We start from the raw sequence: 22,071 nt of genomic DNA, 5'->3' as shown, positions 1-22,071 counted from the left end.
AAAACTATCAGATGAATGGCATCAGTAGTATATATACAGCTGTTCAATAGTCATAAATTCTTTAAGCGAAAACTAATCAGGGTCACAAACCAAAATTGAGGGAAACACATCAAGTATAAGAGGAAAACAAACACACAGAAACACTGCTACAAAAACCAACACCAACATAAATAGAAACAGACTATTTGATAACAACTGCCATATTCCTGACTTGGTAAATGAATGTTATTACCAGAGGTGAACAAAAGATATGATGTACATATATGTGCACAAAACAATATTGAAAATATAAAAGTTTAACATAATCATGCACATGCTGAATTGTCTCACCTGCTTCAGTTATGATTAAAATTTATGTTGAAATTCTGTTATTCGAAGCTGCAAGTTTCACCAAAGGTATCGCATACACTGAAAATTATCAACAATCCATTAAAATGATGTCAGGGTCAGATGAACCACACCAGAGTGATATTGGAAATATTCAATACACTAAATACAGTGGCTCCAAGGTCATAAAATTGAGAATGGAAATGGGGAATGTGTCAAAGAGACGACAACTCGATCAAAGAGCAGACAACAGTCGAAGGCCACCAAAGGGTCTTCAGTGCAGCGAGAAACTCCCACACCTTGATGCCTGCTTATAGTAATGGAGAAACAGACAAAACCACAAAAAAACTTCCCACAATGAACCATGAAAATGAGGTCACGGCCATACGAATCCTGCCAGGCAGATGTGTAAACCTTACCATCATTCCGTACACCAAATGTTGTTGACCTACTAATTATAGAATCCGAGAAACTGACAAAATCATAAAAACTTAACACTGACCAATGAACCATAAAAATAAGGTAAAGATATGAAACTTGCCAGACAGGCTAACAATCATTCAATACACTGATTGTAATGGCCCTATTGCTTATAGTATCTGAGAAATATTTACACTGCAAATAGAGCATGGATGTTTCGGTGAAAATTGACAGAATTGTCTCAATTTCAACCACATTTTTTATCTGAGAAACAGAGGGCATGATTAAACTAACTAAATATTGAAGTAAGAAATGACATTTGTTATGACAAACTTTAGTTGTTAATTTCTGTGTCATTTTGGTCTCTTTTGAAGAGTTGTCTCATTGGCAATCATACTACATCTTCTTTTTAATATTTAGTGTTATAAGATATTTTTTGTTTCTGGTCCTAAAAACCAATTAAAATTGATATGTTTTATGATAACATTCAAACTACTAAGATTTAAATGAAAATTGATATCTAGCTAGGTAGACGATTTCTGGTGTCATATTTATCAGCTTTCTTTTTATGCTCCACTTAAGCATGTTAAGGGCATTATTTTTTTCAAATTGTTCATTCTTTTGTAGATCCATCTGCCTTGCTTCAGGTTAAGTTTTTGGTCAAGGTAGTTTTTGATGAAGTTTTTGATGAAGTTGAAGTCCAACTTGAAACTATGTACACATGTTCCCTATGGTATGATCTTTCTAATGTAAAGCCAAATTAGAGTTTTGGTCCCAATTTCACAGTCCACTGAACATAGAAAATGATAGTGTAAGTGGGAGATCCATGTACTATGAACACATTCTTGTTAAAGTTTCTTGGCTGCCATTTTGAAAATAGCATAGTTATAAGATATTTTTTTGTAAATACAAACAAGAGTGCACACACTGAAATGTCTCACCTTCTTTACTAATCATTGATATTATGTTGATAGTCCTAAGTATAAAGCGTTATTACAACTGTCACATAAACTTAACATTAAACAAGATAGTTAAAGAAAGACCAATGAACCATGAAAATGAGGTCAAGGTCAGATGAACCATGCCAGGCAGACATGTACAGCTAACAATGCTTCCATACAACTTATATAGTTGACCTATTACTTATAGTTTAAGAAAAATAGACCAAAACACAAAAACTTAACACTGTCCAATGAACCGTGCAATTGAGGTCATGGTCAAATAAAACCTGCGAGACTGACATAAAGATCATAATATATTTCAATACACCAAATATAGTTGACCTTTGGCATATAATATGAGAAAAATAGACCAAAACACAAAAACTTAACTATAACCACTGAACCATGAAAATGAGGTCAAGGTCAGATGACACCTGCCAGTTGGACATGTACACCTTCCAGTCCTTCCATACACCAAATATACTAGACCTATTGCTTATAGTATCTGAGATATGGACTTGACCACCAAAACTTAACCTTGTTCACTGATCCATGAAATGAGGTTGAGGTCAAGTGAAAACTGTCTGACGGGCATGAGGACCTTGCAAGGTACGCACATACCAAATATAGTTATCCTATTACTTATAATAAGAGAGAATTCAACATTACAAAAATTCTTAACTTTTTTTTCAAGTGGTCACTGAACCATGAAAATGAGGTCAAGGACATTGGACATGGGACTGACGGAAACTTCGTAACATGAGGCATCTATATACAAAGTATGAAGCATCCAGGTCTTTCACCTTCGAAAATATAAACCTTTTAAGAAGTTAGCTATCGCCTCCGCCGCCGCCGGATCACTATCCCTTTGTCGAGCTTTCTGCAACAAAAGTTGCAGGCTCGACAATAAAACCTGCAAGACTGACATAAAGATCATAAAATATTTCCGTACACCAAATATAGTTGACCTATGACATATAGTATTAGATAAAAAGACCAAAACTCAAAAACTTAACTTTGACCACTGAACCATGAAAATGAGGTCAAGGTCAGATGACATCTGCCTGCTAGACATGTACACCTTACAATCATTCCATACAACAAATATAGTAAACCTATTGCATAAAGTATGAGAAAAACAGACCAAAACACAAAAACTTAACTATAACCACTGAACCATGAAAATGAGGTCAAGGTCAGATGACATCTGCCCGCTAGACATGTACACCTTACAATCATTCCATACAACAAATATAGTAAACCTATTGCATAAAGTATGAGAAAAACAGACCAAAACACAAAAACTTAACTATAACCACTAAACCATGAAAATGAGGTCAAGGTCAGATGACACCTGCCAGTTAGACATGTACACCTTACAGTCCTTCCATACACCGAATATACTAGACCTATTGCTTATAGTATCTGAGATATGGACTTGACCACCAAAACTTAACCTTGTTCACTGATCCATGAAATGAGGTCGAGGTCAAGTGAAAATTGTCTGACGGGCATGAGGACCTTGCAAGGTACGCACATACTAAATATAGTTATCCTATTACTTACAGTAAGAGAGAATTTAACATTACAAAAAATCTGAACTTTTTTTTCAAGTGGTCACTGAACCATGAAAATGAGGTCAAGGACAATGGACATGTGACTGACGGAAACTTTGTAACATGAGGCATCTATATACAAAATATGAAGCATCCAGGTCTTCCACCTTCTAAAATATATAGCTTTTAAGAAGTGAGCTAACACCGCCGCCGGATCACTATCCCTATGTCGAGCTTTCTGCAACAAAAGTTGCAGGCTCGACAAAAATATAATTTATTAAATGAAAAAAAAATGTTTGAGTTGCGCACAAAATTTTAAATTTACCAAAATCGATACCCTAGGAACATGTATTTCTTTGATTGCATCAGTCTTAATTATTTGTTTCTGTGACTCACATAAATATGTGTAAGTGGGATACTAGCTTACAGGTCAAGTTTTTTAAGTTTATATGAATCAAGATTGATGAGATAATAGCATAAAACAGAAAAATAAACTGATCAGTAGAATGCCACAAGGTTCTATGGGTTTTGCTCATTGTTGAAGGTTGTACATTGAACTATAGTTGTTTTAAACATGGTTAACTAATCGTTTATTGACAATCATTTCATATCTTCTTATTCTTACTGAGTGGTCAGGGAGCAATTTTTGTTTTGGATGCACACTATCGACCATGTACAAATGATGTATCACTTACCAAAATAGCTGCATAATTTTTTTTTCTGATATTGAAAATTCAGAAATTATTGTGATGTTTTTATTTTTGCCAAAAAAGCGACCAGGTTATAATCGCAATAATTTCAACTCGCATTTTGAATTTTTTTAGATGAATTAAACAGGATTTTTCTCTTTATCGCCCCCCCCCCCCCCTTTTCGTTGGAAAAATTTGGTTGATTTTATAGGGAATCACAGAAGCATGACTGGAGCCCCCCCTTCTGAGCTCAGTCAGTTGGCCCCTCCCTTATGAAAAGTTCTGGATCCGCCACTGACAATCGCAATAATAACTGCACACAATAATTTCCGAATTAACAATTATCTATATATAACAGAAGATATCAAAACAAAAGACGAAAATCTATTTTAAATTCATTTATAAGATGACGAATAATATTCATCTTCTAGTTCAAAGAGTTCAACAGACATCTCGTCCTTTAAGTTCATCAATGTTTTGTCACATTCACTTTGTATGTTTTTATACAGTTGGGTGTTAGTCGTAATGGACTCATTCACTGATGGAAAGTCATTTAATACAAGGAACTGTTTGAGATCTGATACCAGCTTCATTAGAGATTCTCCTGCCCTTCCCTGCAAAAAAAAAAACAATTAGAAATTTCAATTTAGTAAATGTACATCTTACCGATTGTATCATCTGCCTAAATTCTGTTGAGGATTTTCCCTTCTGCAGGGATGTCTTTATGATTTGAAGTTATAGGCGAATTGAGAAAAGTTACAGGAGAAATGTTGGACAGCTAAATCTGGCTATTTTTGAGCTTTCAAATTGAGAATAAAAATACAGAATGTGTCAAAGATTTCACTCTTTGACTACATTAAAAAATGTTGCATGTCAACCTCTGTATTGGTTATAATATTTGGTTAAGTTTATATCTCATACACTTCTGGCAATATCTTTAATTCTTGCTGGTGAGACCTAGCCAAAACAAAGACATATTCACAGTTGACTTATAAGTGTAAGTATCTAATTTTGGGATAATGCAGGAATTGTACTTACAAAAATTTTAAGGTATCATTTTTTCACAATTTTTTTTTTATTTTCATTCCAATTTGAACTTTTAAATACAATTAATACCCGTACAGTCATGGCAGTGAATAAATCAGAGTAGAAATGAACATTTCAATACTTAAAATATTTTGTCTTGAACATCATGGCTATATTTAGAATAACTTCATTTTACATCTTTATAATTCAGATGTGTATGTATCAAATGTAAGTAACTTCTACAAAGCTGTAATTCAAAAAATATTGGCTGATTTTTGCTTACGAACACTAACAACTGTTGACTATGGATTCATAATTATCTAAACACTTGTATTGAAAATTTGTCAAATTTTCAAATTAAATATCTCTTAAGGTGGTACCCAACACCTTAACAAAAATTAATTTGGCTCGTTTAATTTTCATAAAATTTTGACAAAGTATTTACTTTGACCCTTTGACAAAAATATAAAGATTTCAAAAAATTTGAACCAACCGTTTTATCAGAAAAAATACACTGGTTATATAACAGTTTGACAAACACTTATTTTGATCATTAAGAAGCTTAATATTTCCTTACCATAAACACAACGTAATTAAAACGTTTAGCTGATTTTACAGAGTTATCTCCCTGTAGTGTTAGGTACCACCTTAAATCCTTAATCCACACACTTTTTAAAATTAAGTGAATCCACAGTATTGTAACGATAACCGAGCGGTCAAGCTTTGGTGTTAACTATGAATATAAGAACCCTTAGTGTGTTGCTATAAGAATGGAATATATGAACTAAAGTTATAACAGGCGACTCTTCTTTGGTAACGTGGTTCTCTAGTATCGTGGTATTCGGGTAGATCTACAGTTGGTTCTGTATAGGTTTTGTGGTACGTTGTGGTATTCTGATAGATCTTAGTTTGGTTCCGTTTAGGTTTTTGTAAGAATAACAGACTCGTCGAATAAAAATCAACTTGTATTTTATACGTGCAATAAATATCAGCAATTCGTAGACATAATAAATAACTTAAGTAACAGTATTCTAGTTTAACAAATAAATACCTTACTTTATTAGAATATCGTAAAGAAAATGGATAGCGGAACTATAATACATAAATACCTAGAAAGTTTACGAACAAGATAGTTTGGTAATCGGCAAATGGTAACGGAAATTCAATGTCAAAACTGATAACGTTTCTCTCGAGAAGTAATTCTCTAAATACAACTTGTTATGGAACTAACAAGCCAACATTATACGGAAATAGTCTGGTTATTTCTGATTATTTAATCGCTTGGAATTAGCGTGTGTCACTTGCCCAGGGTAAAGTCGTACTGAAGTCTTATCGGTTTTCTCCACCGTATTTATACTTCGGTAAACCATTACCAAAATGGTTTACCATTTACCATTTCGGCTTACCATTTTTACCATTTATCAGTGGTGAAAAATACCTTAACTACCAAAACCGGAATTGGTAATTACCAAAATAATGTTCGGAACGATTGGTAAACGTTTATGTACTTCATTTGACATGAACAATCGAGGGGAGTTCCGAATATAAATTCAAAACATGGACGTTAAGAATAATAAAAAGTTAACAATGTTTACACAAAGTTGTACAAGAAATATAAAATAAAAACAGTCAATAACCGGTAAGGTTTTAACAATATCATCACACAATTTTAGGGAAAACAAGTTCCATTTCAAAGAACCCCCATTTTGTTACACTCTCCCCACCTTTGAAAAATAATGTTTGCCCTCAAACATGAATAGCCATTCCCTAAAATTTAAAACAAGTTCTCCAATATTTTTCATTTAAAATATTCTATAACATACATATTCAAAATAATAAAACAATATTTGATCAAACAGAAATATAATACAATCTTCTGAGTTTTCATTGTTCATTTTCGTCTTCCCGCAAAGTTGACTCCCGCACAGTTCTTTATGATCCTTTAGTTTTGTAAATGTTCATATAGCACCATGCAACATCTCTTCTTCCCATAATGATTGTTCATAAAAACGAGTTCTGTTTATTTCAACGAATGTTTATAGAACACAGACATATCTTCTTCACTTGACGACAAATGTTCATAAAACACCAACACATCTTCTTCTCATTACGAAAGTTCATAGAATACGAGTTCTGCTTATTTTAACAAATGTTTATATAGAGCACTGACAAATCTTCTTCACATGACGTTCTAGACGAATGTTCATTAAGCAGCAACACTTCTTCTTCTCGTTATGCATGTTCTCGCATCAGAAATAATTCTGTGTATTCTGACAAATGTTTATAGAGCACCATCAAATATTCTCTGCGGGACAAATGTTCATATAGCGCTATTTTACAAATAATTTTGCTGAAAACAAATTACATATTACACAACAATCAATAAATGTTAACAATATCAATAAAAATCTGAAATAAATTGACACTTAAAAAAAAAACTCTTTCCCTTATCCAATATACACATGGACTTTTATTTTTAAAAAATCAAACTCAATAATCATTGGTACAAGTATATCTATGTCAGCAATAATGAGACACGATACCGATTATTTATCAGACTGTGTTGGTAATACAGCAGTCCCCATCGTCATAACTACGCTTCCATTAGTCATGCAGGGGTATCCCACTACGTGTATCGGTTAACACTGTCTTCACAATCTTGGACATGGTATTATTCATGGATGAATAACAAATAATAAAAAAAAACTACCCACATACAATGGACCTGGTATCAATCAAACAATTTAATTCTATGTCAAAAACATTGACAATTACATATAAACTATCAGTATATATATTTATCTGACTCAATTTTTCAAAATTATTGGACTCTCCTATAAATCATAATTAGTCTCAGCTAAAACTTGGTACTCAGTTTCAGTTACTAATAGTTTCCCCGACCAGTCATTTGGTCTACCACTTTTATTTCTTGGAATTAAAAATTGTTATTTCTGTTATATTAAATTTTTGAAAGACGACCTGAAATGTCATCAAATTGTTCAGACAAATCCCTATCTAAATCAAAATTATTATATATTTATTTACAGCACGGACTGGCTTAGTGTCGTAATTTACGTCTATTGTTTTGGAAGGCTTCATACTCCAGAGCTACTTGAATGGCGTTATCAATATTTTTTGCTTTGGCCTGGAAAATAGCCCATTCCATGTCAGCATCATTTAGAGAATCAATAAAACAATCACGTGCTAAATAATCCCTAACTTCCATTGGAGCTGATGGATACGCTAATCTTACAAGGCGTTTTATGTCTTGGCCTAATACAGGTATTTGTTCCGTGCGACCGCGTATTTTACTTTTCATTTGCGCCCGGTACATTTCTGCTTGGTTTTCTGGTTGAAAACGTGACGCTAAAGCTGCAGTCAGTTGTACAAAATTGGTCCGCATCTCTGGTTTTAAATTGGTTAAAATACTTTGGGCGGTACCTCTTAAGCTAGTAGCTAATTCTAAAGCTTTCTCTAGGTCAGACCATTTATTAATTGCTGCAATTAATTCAAACTGAACTAAATAGTCTTCCCAATTAGTCTCTCCATCATAAAGCACTGGTTTCTTTTTGTAGTAGTTTGTATTTTGTAAGTTTATATCATAATCATGGTCAAAAATTGGTTTATTGCTAATGCCAGAATAATTTAAATTACTGGTCATTTCATCAGTACGGTGTTCATGGTCGGTCCTGTTAACCCCAACTCTGAATCGTCCGCGGGACGTCAAAGGTAATGCTTGGTACGTTGCCCCCATATTATGGAGTACGCCCCGGTCCAAAGTCCTAGGTAAATCTCCCGAATCCCATCTGGATTCACAAGACGTTGCGCCTCGTCTTGTATTCCCGGAGTCTCCCTCAGCAGAACCCTTTGCCTCAGCAGTACCCTCTGCTTCAGCATAACCCTCTGCTATAACAGTATCCGCTGCTATAGTAGAACCCTCTGCTTTCTGACTCCAATACCCATACCTAGACCTGGCAGCATGGTTATAAAGAGTGCTTGACTCTTCACCAAGATTCTGTTTTACCGGCCACGTCGCATTTGGTTTCAAATGCACAACCGTTGCCCTATTTGAAACTTCCTTATTTTTCGCTTGGTCAATGGCCACTTTCGTTGATGGTGATAGACCTCCTGACAATGGCCTTTTGTCAGTATGGTGTATACCATCCTTTTCGTATCTATCTGTATTCTCTTGTGAGGGCCATTGATCTTGGTTCACTCTTATGCTTACATGTATCTCTCCGGTCGGCGTCAGATCATGGAAAGTTTCACAGGACCGAGATCGGGGGAGTACTGGTCTACCCTGGGCAGTTAACCTAGGTGTTTCAAATCTATTTTCCGCGCTATCCATTTTACTTATATCTATTTTTTTTTTGCCTGATCTTAAATTTTATTAAACTTATTGAAAGAATAAAAAAAAAATTGTAGGTACGTGCCTCCGCTGCCACCACTGTAACGATAACTGAGCGGTCAAGCTTTGGTGTTAACTATGAATATAAGAACCCTTAGTGTGTTGCTATAAGAATGGAATATATGAACTAAAGTTATAACAGGCGACTCTTCTTTGGTAACGTGGTTCTCTAGTATCGTGGTATTCGGGTAGATCTACAGTTGGTTCTGTATAGGTTTTGTGGTACGTTGTGGTATTCTGATAGATCTTAGTTTGGTTCCGTTTAGGTTTTTGTAAGAATAACAGACTCGTCGAATAAAAATCAACTTGTATTTTATACGTGCAATAAATATCAGCAATTCGTAGACATAATAAATAACTTAAGTAACAGTATTCTAGTTTAACAAATAAATACCTTACTTTATTAGAATATCGTAAAGAAAATGGATAGCGGAACTATAATACATAAATACCTAGAAAGTTTACGAACAAGATAGTTTGGTAATCGGCAAATGGTAACGGAAATTCAATGTCAAAACTGATAACGTTTCTCTCGAGAAGTAATTCTCTAAATACAACTTGTTATGGAACTAACAAGCCAACATTATACGGAAATAGTCTGGTTATTTCTGATTATTTAATCGCTTGGAATTAGCGTGTGTCACTTGCCCAGGGTAAAGTCGTACTGAAGTCTTATCGGTTTTCTCCACCGTATTTATACTTCGGTAAACCATTACCAAAATGGTTTACCATTTACCATTTCGGCTTACCATTTTTACCATTTATCAGTGGTGAAAAATACCTAAACTACCAAAACCGGAATTGGTAATTACCAAAATAATGTTCGGAACGATTGGTAAACGTTTATGTACTTCATTTGACATGAACAATCGAGGGGAGTTCCGAATATAAATTCAAAACATGGACGTTAAGAATAATAAAAAGTTAACAATGTTTACACAAAGTTGTACAAGAAATATAAAATAAAAACAGTCAATAACCGGTAAGGTTTTAACAACATCATCACACAATTTTAGGGAAAACAAGTTCCATTTCAAAGAACCCCCATTTTGTTACAGTATGTACAATTTATTGGTAAACTTACTATGTTAGAAGCTCTGACTTGCATTTCATACTGGTCCTGCTCTGTCTGAGTCATCTTTGCAATCTGGGAATCTTCTTCTACCTGCCAATGCATATGTTATGCTCAAGATTAAATAAATATAACCCGATACATGTATCTAAAAACATCAACACTTTCTTTTTTGTCCTTGATATTCCTTTCTTAATTTCAATTTAAAAATTCCATTGAAAAAGATTAATATATCTGATTACAGATAGTAGTGTTTATACTTGTTCAACAATTTCTATATAAGATTTTGAACTAGTTTCTATTGTTTGTAATTCACTGTTTCAGAATCTAATGGATTTTGGGTACTTTTTCGAACGCATACACCAAAATGTTGTGATTGATTTAAAAGGTTATTTTTAACTTGATGTACAAACAATGAGATTACCCATAGTCCTTTACAGTCTGAAAAGGTAAATTGATTGTCATATGTTCTACAGTGGTGTACATGACTACATGTATATATAATTGAATCTATTTACAAATGTTTTTCAGATTCTTATGCAAAGACTGAAAAGTTATATAGGCATATTTTGACCTTTCAAAACTCGAGTATTCAAGGGGTTTTAACAAAAAAATACTTGTTCATGATGATGTAGTACATTAACAAGTATTTTTTATTGTATAAGTAAATTATTTTGAGAAGATTAAGGGGAGAATATTCAATTTTTTAAATGAAAGTAAAAAAATCAAGAAGACAAAGGAAGACCATTCAAATCTTGAAATGAAAATTAAAATCATACAATTTTTATATTTCTACAAATCACATCATCAAGTAAATAAAAATAATAAGATGTGGTATGAGTGTCAATGAGACAACTCTCCATCCAAGTAACAATATATAACCAGATGCTCCGCAGGGCGCAGCTATATATGACCGCAGAGGTTGAACCCTGAACAGTTGGGGCAAGTATGGACACAACATTTAAGCTGGATTCAGCTCTAAATTTGGATTGTGATTAAATAGTTGACACAGCATAGGTTTCTGACACAGAATGAATGTGGTCTAATGAACTTAAAATATTTTTTTTGCCTTTGAGCAATTCACTATGCTGTTGAATATTAATCCTCTCAAAATGTTTGAAGAAATTTTCTTTTTATTTATGAAATCTGAAATGAGAAAAATTTAGCCCCCCCCCCCCCCATTTTTTTTTCGCATCCCCCTTTCCCTTTTTCCAAAACTGATCTCAATTCAAATTCCTAATGGAGTTTGCAACAATAACTACTAATTTAAATACAGCATAAAATATTAAAATGTAAAATAAAGTGCTTGTTTTCACTGAAGGGTAAAGATTGTTTTAATTTATCAGTTGGTAGTAAAAGTGAATATACATTGTATATTGTATAAAACAATGATTTAAGTTGATTCAACTACTATTCTGGACAAAGAAAGATAACTCCAATTGAAAATTTCTTGCTATTGCACAATATTGTGCAATTAGATATTTCTTGCTATTGCACAATACTGTGCAATTGAAAATATTTGCTATTGCACAATACTGTGCAATTGAAGATTTCTTGCTATTGCACAATACTGTGCAATTGAAAATTTCTTGTTATTGCACAATACTGTGCAATTGAAGATTTCTTGCTATTGCTGAATACTGTGCAATTGAAAATTTCTTGCTATTGCACAATACTTAATATAATAATTTTGGATCCTGATTTGAACCAACTTGAAAACTCCAAGTCTAAATCTAAGTATATGTTTAGATTCAGCATATCAAAAAAGCCCAAGAATTCAATTTTTGTTAAAATCAAACTTAGTTTAATTTTGGACCCTTTGGACTTTAATGTCATGAATGTAGACCAATTTGAAAATGGGACCAAAAATTAAGAATCTACATAAACAGTTAGATTTGGCATATCAAAGAACCCCAATTATTCAATTTTTGATGAAATCAAACAAAGTTTAATTTTGGACCCCGATTTGGACCAACTTGAAAACTGGACCAATAATCAAAAATCTATGTACATTTTTAGATTCAGCATATCAAAGAACCCCAAGGATTCAATTTTTGTTAAAATCAAACTTATTTAATTTTGGACCCTTTGGACCTTAATGTAGACCAATTTGAAAACGGGACCAAAAATTAGGAATCTACATACACAGTTAGATTCGGCATATCAAAGAACCCCAATTATTCAATTTTTGATGAAATCAAACAAAGTTCAATTTTGGACCCTTTGGGCCCCTTATTCCTAAACTGTTGGGACCAAACCTCCCAAAATCAAACCCAACCTTCCTTTTATGGTCATAAACCTTGTGTTTAAATTTCATAGATTTCAATTTACTTATACTAATTAAAAAAGTTATTGTACGAAAACCAAGAAAATGCTTATTTGGCCCTTTTTTGGCCCCTAATTCCTAAACTGTTGGAACCAAAACTCCCAAAATCAATCCCAACCTTCCTTTTGTGGTCATAAACCTTGTGTTGAAATTTCATAGATTTCTATTCACTTTTACTAAAGTTAGAGTGCGAAAACTAAAAGTATTCGGACGATGACGACGCAAGACGACGACGAGGCCAACGTGATAGCAATATATGACGAAAAGTTAAAATTTTTGCGGTCAAATAAAAAGTTAACAATTATAGGTTATTTAGGTTAAAGTACATATAAACATGACCTGTATATTATATATATATATATATAAAGCGTATTAGGTCATTAGTTTTCTCATTTGAATTGTTTTACATTTGTCTTTTCGGGGCTTTTTATAGCTGACTATGCAATATGGGTGTTGCTCATTGTTGAAGTCTGTACGATTACCATGATTACCTATAGTTGTTGATTTCTGTGTCTTTTGGTCTCTTGTGGAGAGTTGTCGCATTGGCAATTATACCACATCTTCTTTCTTATATGATAAGTATTACACTTTACTGAAAGGAAGGGGAAAAAATATTCTTTTTTTTTATTTTAAAAATATAGTACATTAATTGTTATGAAAAATTTACATCATTGTCATGTAAACAATCTACTTGATCACAATTAACTTTCTGAGATAAGCTGAAAAAGTAAAATATCTGTACTAACATAAATTTCAAAATTGTCATCTTATAAACAAAATCTGTATGTTTGGTACACTCACCCTAGCTAGTCGTATTATTTCTGTAAAGTTATCAAACATAGACCTGATATCATCCTTTAACTTTTTGTGGTAGGTTTTCAACAAAGCCTCTTTAGTCTGTGATATTGCTCTTTGAGGTTGAGACATGATGTATCTATTTCAAACAACCATATAACTGCAAGAAATTGTTATTATAATTTTGAAAATATAGGATAAATATAGATTCTACCACTGCGTCAAAGTGTGTCATTTACATTATACAATATTATCAATTAACCCCTTGAGTGCCAGGAATGTTTGTGATTACTCCCTTCTCGTAACGTGAACACTCGGTCCTTGCTCTTCTTCGTCTGCTGTTTTTCCTGTCGGAACACACAGTACAGTCTTTTTCTTTCCTTTCCTTACCTTTCGTATTTTTTGTCTTTGTCCAGGATTCTGCTGTCTATTTGATAGATGTTCCTCGGTGAGCCCTTCCATGACTTGTTTCACGAATTCAAATCTTGATAATATTGGGTTATGGGATGTGTGCTGATAATACAGGATGTAAGAGTTAAGCAGTATTCTGTGAAACATGTGTAATATAATTTTTTTCCAGACTTTGGTTTGTTTTCTGTGATCGTTATAAAATGCCATCATTTGATCCGAAAGGTCAACACCGCCCATGAAGTTGTTATAGGCGTTAACGATAAGTGGTTTTGCATTCATTGCCCGGGCAGCGCTATAATACGTAGACACTAGTTTTACCTGCTAACGTCGATTCTGGTCTCGGAAAGAGCACAACAGTATGTTTCCCTGTCTAGCATAAGATGTCTGTCCGGGATCGGGATTACTGTTCTTAATCATGTTAGGCATGGGTCGATTTTTTCGTAAAGTGCCTGTAAGATGGGTTCTCTGAACAAGGAGTGTTCTTGCAAGATTTAAGGATGAGAAGAAATTGTCTGTAAAAACATGATACCATTTATTAAGCTGATCAGCAGATTGTAACAATTTAATTACCACGTTTGTTCCTTGTAATATACCAGCAGGGAGAAGGGGTTCAAAAGTTTTGCCGAGATAAATGTGCATTTGTAAAACATACCCCGTAACAGCTTCCGCGAGAACCCAGAATTTTATTCCAAAGAGGGATCATGGGGATCTTTTGCTCGGAATGTATTGCAACATTGCCGTTTTACCCATTGTTCCGACCAACGTCTCGTCGACTGACAACTCCCGTCTCGGCCTTTAGTAATACAGAAATTTACGATTTACAAAGTAAATTAATGGTTTAATTCTTGAAGCCGGATTTTAGTTTTGGTTATTTCTTGCCGGGATCTTTTTACAGTCTACAATATATGCAAGAATCTCAAAACATTTTGAAACCGATTGTGGGCAAAAATCATTCTAAACCATGGCGTAGATTGAGACATGTTTTTTCGATTCCAATACTCTTTTATTGAACTTTTCCTATTTAATCTCATATTGAAAAGGACGCCTAAAAAAGCCTTGAGCTCGGAAATTTTTAGCTTTCCTTCTTTTCTCCACTGACATTTCCTGGAAAATCTACCAGTCTGGAGTCAAGTTCTGTCATACAGGTCTGAAGCATATCTGAAAATTGTAATGATTGTAATTGAGAGTTTATGTTCAATTAAGTAATTTTTTTTTTTTTTTTAAGAAAAAGCACCTTTTTAAGTCTACATGTAGACTATGCCCGGAGGAAATAATCCTAATGCCAACTGTCTTTCCTGTTTGCCAAGTTTTATGTCCTTCAAAAAGAATCTTTAATAAAAGAATAATTTTAGCTGACACAAATTATTCTATGTTGTCATATAAGTGAAAACCCATCCAAAAACATATTTTATTCAATTTATCGAATATTATCACTCATTCTTCCCTTGAAAAAACTTTTGTTTTCATTGACTCAGTCCTTGTGTTAAATTTGTTGTTTTTTTTGGTTTTTTTTTCAATAATTAAAAATAATCGATCATTTTTCCTGCAATAAACTTTCCCTTTGGTTCCGAAACTAGAAATCGGTGAAAGATGAATAATAAGAATAAAAATCTCTGAATAAAAATCTTTCAAAATTTGTACCTGTTTGTTTGCTTCACAAATTCTTTCATCAGGTCCAATGAAAAGAGTAGATAAAAGTATACTAGAATAGGAGGTGAATCTCTCGCTGGCATCCTGATTGGTCCAGATGCGTCTCCGTGAAATGGCGTGTTCTGCTCTGCCTCTGGTGGAAACACATGGAACCAAATTGGCTGATTTCCCAGTGCAGCCATCTTTGACAGCGTCGCTTGCCGTAGGTTTGGCTGTGACGTTAAACCAAATTAAAAAATTTGGCTGGGCCGATCTTTGGCACTCACAGGAAGCATAACAAGATCGGCCAAATCGGCCCTATGGCACATAGGTTAAAGGTTCATCATAATCTTTTGGCTAATACATGTATGGCCATATCTACACCACAAATTTTACTCTGTGACTGAGTACAGACAAACCTATGCACCTGCAAAAGTTTTAAGGCATGGGTGGACCAGAGACATATAATACAATTGTATTATATGTATCTGGGTGGACCTAGCATTTTATGTTGTAGAAAATTAAAATTTTAAATGCATTTTATGTTTCAGAAAATTATAATTTTTTGGGGATTTCACTAAATAGAAGTTATATGGATAGTCGACCTTTATCTGTTTATATGGATAGAACTGTAGAAACAAGTGCCTGTGACTAGAAAGATGAATCTATCTTTATCGTTCTTCTTTTCACTTATATTTTCAATTAAGAAGAAAAGTTGTTTCTTTAAAAAAAAAGTAGTGGTAGCTCACCAATTGTTATCTTGACAATACCTCAGGCAAATAAATTGATTTGTTGGACGAGATTGTTATTTTTTTTCCCTCAACCAAAATGCATCAAACATTTTATTGATTTAGATTTTCATATGATTTCGACCCTACGTACATTTCGGTCCTTCTGTTAGTTAATAAGGATTATTTATATCAATCAAGCGGAATTTTATTCATCGACAATATACACAGTTTTACTGAAAAATCTTTGGATTTTGATTGGAGATAGAATGATTTCAAGAAAAATGAAGAACCATTTGCGCCGATTTTTGCGCTATGGTATTTATAAATACGAAATGTTCACCTATAATAATATATTACAACGAAGATGTGGTATGAGTAAAAGTAAACCACTATAGGACTGAGGTCAAAGTACGGTTTTCAACATGGAGCCTAGGCTCACAACGAACAGCTAGCTATAAAGGGCCAAAAATTGACAAGTATAAAACCAGATTTAAACGGAAAAAACAACGGTGTAATCTATAATACATTCCAAGATATTCCTGTGACAGGGGATGCGCAAAAATACCATGCGCGTAGCTACGTTTACGTCAAAACGCCCGGGCGTACACTTGAATTTTGAAAATAAAACAAATAATCGACATAGAATAAGAAAAACTGGTCAAAATAAAATTGAGAATGGAAATGGGGAATGTGCCAAAGAGACAATTAACAACCCGACCATAGAAAAAACAACAGCAGAAGGTCACCAACAGGTCTTCAATGTAGCGAGAAATTCCCGCACCCGGAGGCGTCCTTCAGCTGGCCCCTAAACAAATATATACTAGTTCGGTGATAATGAACGCCATGCTAATTTCCAAATTGTACACAAGAAACTAAATTAAAATAATACAAGACTAACAATGGCCAGAGGCTCCTGACTTGGGGCAGGCGTAAAATGCGGCGGGGTTAAACATGTTTATGAGATCTCAACCTTCCCCCTATACCTCTAGCCAATGTGGAAAAGTAAACGCATAACAACAATACGCACATTTCGAATTCAATTCAACAGAAGTTTGAGTCTGATGTCAGAAGATGTAACCAAAGAAAATAAATAAAATGACAATAATACATAAATAACAACAGACTATATATATACTAGCAGTTATCTGACATGCCAGCTCCAGACTTCAATTAAACTGATTGAAAGATTCAATTCAGGCACAATCCATCCCGTTAGGGGTTTAGTATCATACCATCATAAAATATATGAGAAGAACATAACCCGTGTCATGCCAACAACTGGTTTTTGAATAAATGTGTTTAGTTCCGATGCAAACTACCCTATAAGTGAATCCATATTAACGCCAAAATATGCAATCTTTAATGACCTGACAACAGTATCGTAACTATATCCTTCTAAATAAGTCTATTTAAAGGTTTTGTTAGTTTCTGAGGTAATACTGACATTTTTGTGCTTTTTAAAGAATATTTCCATAAATAGTATACATACTAAAGTGGTCATTATTGAGAGCCAAAATATCATACAAATATCTTAAAGTATTATTAATTTTTGATGGGTCTTTGCAGATTTTTTTCATAAATTTTAATTCATAACAATACAAAAACAGGTCCGCAATAAATGGTGCACAGTTAGTTCCCATTGAAATTCCGATAACCTGACGATATACGCGAAAGCGAACAAAAATGTTATATAGTAAAAATTCAAGGGCATATATAGTATCAAAGCATGTCCACATCAGCCTTGTGCTTCTTTTTTTAATGGATTGTAATTTTGAATAAAATTAAGGGACTAAATTTACTCAAATAGATCATTTAATATATTTGTTGGAATCTTTTATAAAAGTCTGAATCTACTATGAATTCGACCTTCCTTTACTTTAGGGGTCCCAACATTACTGTTGAAAAATGGAGGGTCCCACAATATATGTATTTGAATACATTTTGTAATTGATATATTATATCATGTATATAATATTCTGATTGTTTATATATTATTGGCTTGCATATACAATTTGTTGTATTAAAACTGTTAATATTTTTTGGCTTGTATATAGGTTGTTGGACCCCTAAAGTAAATGAAAGCATTATAGCACTCTTTTACTTTAGGGGTCCCAATTAAATAATCTTAATATGTTTTTTGGTTTGTATATAGGTTGTGGGACCCCTTAAGTAAATGAAAGCATTATAGCATTCTTTTACTTTAGGGGTCCCAATTAAATAATCTTAATATGTTTTTTGGCTTGTATATAGGTTGTGGGACCCCTAAAGTAAATGAAAGCATTATAGCACTCTTTTACTTTAGGGGTCCCAATTAAATTATCTTTATATAAGTTGTACGAAATCTTTATATAGGTTGTGGGATCCCTAAAGTAAAAGAAGGCATTATAGCACTCTTTACTTTAAGGGTCCCAGATTTTGTATTACAAAAAATAAAGAAAACTGAATGTTAAGTCATTTTACTAAAGGCAAATGCATCTTAAAACAGCAAAAAGACTGGATAATTAATAAAAAAAATAAATACACTTAATAGAACAGGTATATAGGAAACTAATGTTTTATAGAATTACATACCACAAACTTTTATGGACCGGGACCCCTAAAGTAAAAGAAGGCCATGAATTCTACGTACTTTTCTTATATTTAAAGCAATTCACTATCTGCTCAGATTCGATATGCTGTTTGTATTTTTGTCGAGCCTGTGATTTATGTCCCAAAAGCGAGACAAAGCGGCGTCAATATTCGGTTCCGAATGTGGATAAGGGGACGACCATTTGATATTCTGGGGAGGGGAGGAGGATTTTGAAAATAAATAAATTGGCCTTGATAATCACAAAAATAAATGGTTTGTTCTGTGGTAGTTAGAAAATAAATTACCTGACTTGCAATGTCTTGAAAATAAATAACTCAGCAGCTATAGGTCTAATAGAAAGTATGAGTATCCCTCAGACGTAGCCCTGATTTTTCGGGATCAATGTTTCTTATTTATTTGTCTTTGGTCATTTTGTTAGTGTCCTTTTGTAATCTAGTAATTTTGTTATGAAGTTGATCATGAGTTTTAAAAAACAGCAGCCACAGACTTAACTATGTAAATTACATGTTTGCTTTATCATGCACATTGGTCTTTTGATGTTGTCCCTAGAAACTTAAGTCTTACACTCAGTTTATACATTTTGCTTTGAGACCAAAATATTGTCAAAAATTATTAAAACAAAACGTTGCATTTTCAGATTATAAAAGGGTCTTCGGAACACCCATAAAGCATGATTTTGCATCATTTGTTCTATAGCTTCTTGAGCCTGCAGTGGCTCCAAAACCCTTCAAAAAAAAAATTTTTGCCTCGCTCCAGTCGGCGAAATATGTTTGCCAATACTTTTAAAAGAGGCTAGTTACAACCAAACTTTAATAACATGTATGTATGCAATACATGTATATGCAGTTCGAAATATAAAGAGATTCCTTTCTACAGAGGATGATGATTAATTCTAATTAAGTGGTACATAATGACTTGACTATACATGTATTATTTATAATAAACAAATCATTTAAAAATTGTATGTTTTCGAATATCATAAATATAGTTGTGAAAATGAGTAATCAGTCCCTTGTTTTAATGAAAAAGAAAAATCTTGCTTCAATAGTGCAGAAAATCCCCCCCCCCTCCCGAATATCAAATGGTCGTCCCCTAAAGTCTTTTGAATGAATCTCCGTGAAATTTTAACGAAAGTTGTACAGAAACTGTTTATGATCAAAAAAGTATTCAGAGCAATATGATAATGCAATTATATCTTTAATTTTCCCGCATTTTAAGGACAAAATGTATTTCTTTCTGCAATTAATAAGTGGTCTCAGTTTGGGCTTACATTTTGTTATTTCTCAATTACATTAACTACTTGTCGAACCTTCATGGAATTTTATGAATAATGCTGAAGAAGCTTTTTCTATGACTAATGTCTAAAGCTAAAATTTTGATAGCATTCGTTTTCGTTCATAGTTCTGTTATTTTCTGATAGACAGATAGCTGGACTCTTCTTTACGCAATTAATTGTATTACATGCTCAATTTATAAACCTTCATAGATTGTGATGAAATATTCCAGATCAAGAAAAAAATATCAAAAAGAAAATTTTAGATTTTTTTTTTAAATCCCTTTAAAGGAATGATAAATTGATTCCCATTTTGTGGGAAGAAATCCTAGGTGTTCCAGAATTTTTTTATAGTGCACCTCTTAGAAATATTTTTTTTTCGTGTTCCTTAAAGGTGTGTTTTTGATGCGTTTTTTTTTATTTTGCCATGTGATTATGGACTTTTTAAATTGATTTTCCTTTAAGTTCAGTATTTTTGTGATTTTACTTTTTATTAATATTTTGAGAGAGATACTTCATAAAACCCGACTGATTTAAACGAATGTTGTCTGGAATATTGTTCCAAAGGTTTATTACGACTGGTATAGAAATGACTTTTGATAATAACTTGTTCTGCATAAATATACAGTTTGTAAATTGGAAGACCCCCTATTCCTGTGGTCGTGTAGATCTAGTCTCTGATTTGGAACTAACACAGAAAGATAATCAGACGGAACAATCTCCGTGAAACATTTGATGAAATTTTAATAACTTATGTTTATTACGCCGAGATTGGAGACGGTTTCCCAACCGGTTTCATCGTTTAGCAACTGTTTCGATGTTATCTTCCATTTATAGTACCACCTGTAGCGATTCTTGCTGCTTTTAGTTGTAAGTTTTCCAGAGATGTTTTTAAAAAATCAGGTATGTTATCCCAGACAATTTCCCCATATTTTAAGACTGGGCGTATGAAATATAAATAAATAGTTTCTAAATTTTTCCTTTTAAGTTTAAACTTTAGCTTTCGGAATAATGCTAGCCTAATCTAGGAATAGCTTCATCAATAATCATTTTTACATGATTATTCCAGCTTCCATGGCATCTTCATTTATAATAACTCCAAATGAGGGCCCTCATGGGGTTTTTGATTATGTGATTACTTGGCCGTTTTTTTAATGATTATTTGATTATTAAGCCAAATATTTCATGATTATTTGATTACCTAGGACTGTATTTTTAGTTTATGATTATTTGATTACTAAAGATAAGCAAATATTTAATGATTATGTGATTATATTGGCAAAAAAATGGTGATTATGTGATTACTAGGACCCCCCCATGAGGGGCCTCCCAAATGCTTGTGCGACTCGACTTCTTTTATGCTATTATTACTCATATACACTGGCGGGTGTAGGGGTTTATTGTGCCTTTTTGAAATGGTCATTATTTCTGTTTTGTTTGGGTTGAAATTGACATGCTTAGACCAATTATGTATTTTCTCATATCTTTATTTAGATTTTCTGCCGCTTCATATTCGTTATCAACCACTATATAAATTGAGGTGTCATCAGCGAAAAGTTTTATATCACATTCGATATCATTAACTTTGTCATTTATATAAATGAGAAATATAATAGGACCCAAGGTAGACCCTTGGGGTACCCAAGCTGAAACATGTTCATTGTTGGACGTTTCTCCACCAATCGAATGGCAACCTATTGCCTTCCTGAGTTTCAATTAATTCCGTTTTTTAGCTTATTATAAAGGAAGCCTTTATGCCAAACTCGGTCGAAAGCTCGACTTATGTGACAGAAAATTACTGTGACCTCTTTCCATGTTTTCTGTTTATATATTACATATAGATGTATATAATTGTTCAAGATTTAAATAAAAACAAA

General features: G+C 33.3%; 1 protein-coding gene across 2 annotated transcripts; it reads right to left on the bottom strand.

Moving 5' to 3' along the window:
- Positions 1 to 4,316: 4,316 nt before the first annotated feature.
- LOC143063598 (mediator of RNA polymerase II transcription subunit 22-like) lies at positions 4,317 to 16,454 on the bottom strand. 2 transcript variants are annotated; one of them, XM_076235818.1, is made up of 4 exons: positions 16,350 to 16,454; positions 13,567 to 13,720; positions 10,452 to 10,532; positions 4,317 to 4,547 (listed from the first exon to the last, which is right to left on the bottom strand). In XM_076235818.1, the coding sequence occupies exons 2-4, from the start codon at positions 13,690 to 13,692 to the stop codon at positions 4,329 to 4,331; spliced, it is 426 nt and encodes a 141-aa protein (XP_076091933.1). In that variant the 5' UTR covers positions 13,693 to 13,720; positions 16,350 to 16,454; the 3' UTR covers positions 4,317 to 4,328. The 2 variants fall into 2 exon arrangements, with proteins under 2 accessions (XP_076091933.1, XP_076091934.1); XM_076235819.1 differs by having other exon boundaries at positions 16,371 to 16,446.
- Positions 16,455 to 22,071: the final 5,617 nt, after the last annotated feature.

The sequence above is a fragment of the Mytilus galloprovincialis genome, chromosome 2 (assembly GCF_965363235.1).
Source record: "Mytilus galloprovincialis chromosome 2, xbMytGall1.hap1.1, whole genome shotgun sequence".
NCBI lineage: Eukaryota > Metazoa > Mollusca > Bivalvia > Mytilida > Mytilidae > Mytilus > Mytilus galloprovincialis.
The sequence above is the reverse complement of the archived record's forward strand: the minus strand, read 5'-3'. Positions and strand labels throughout refer to the sequence as shown.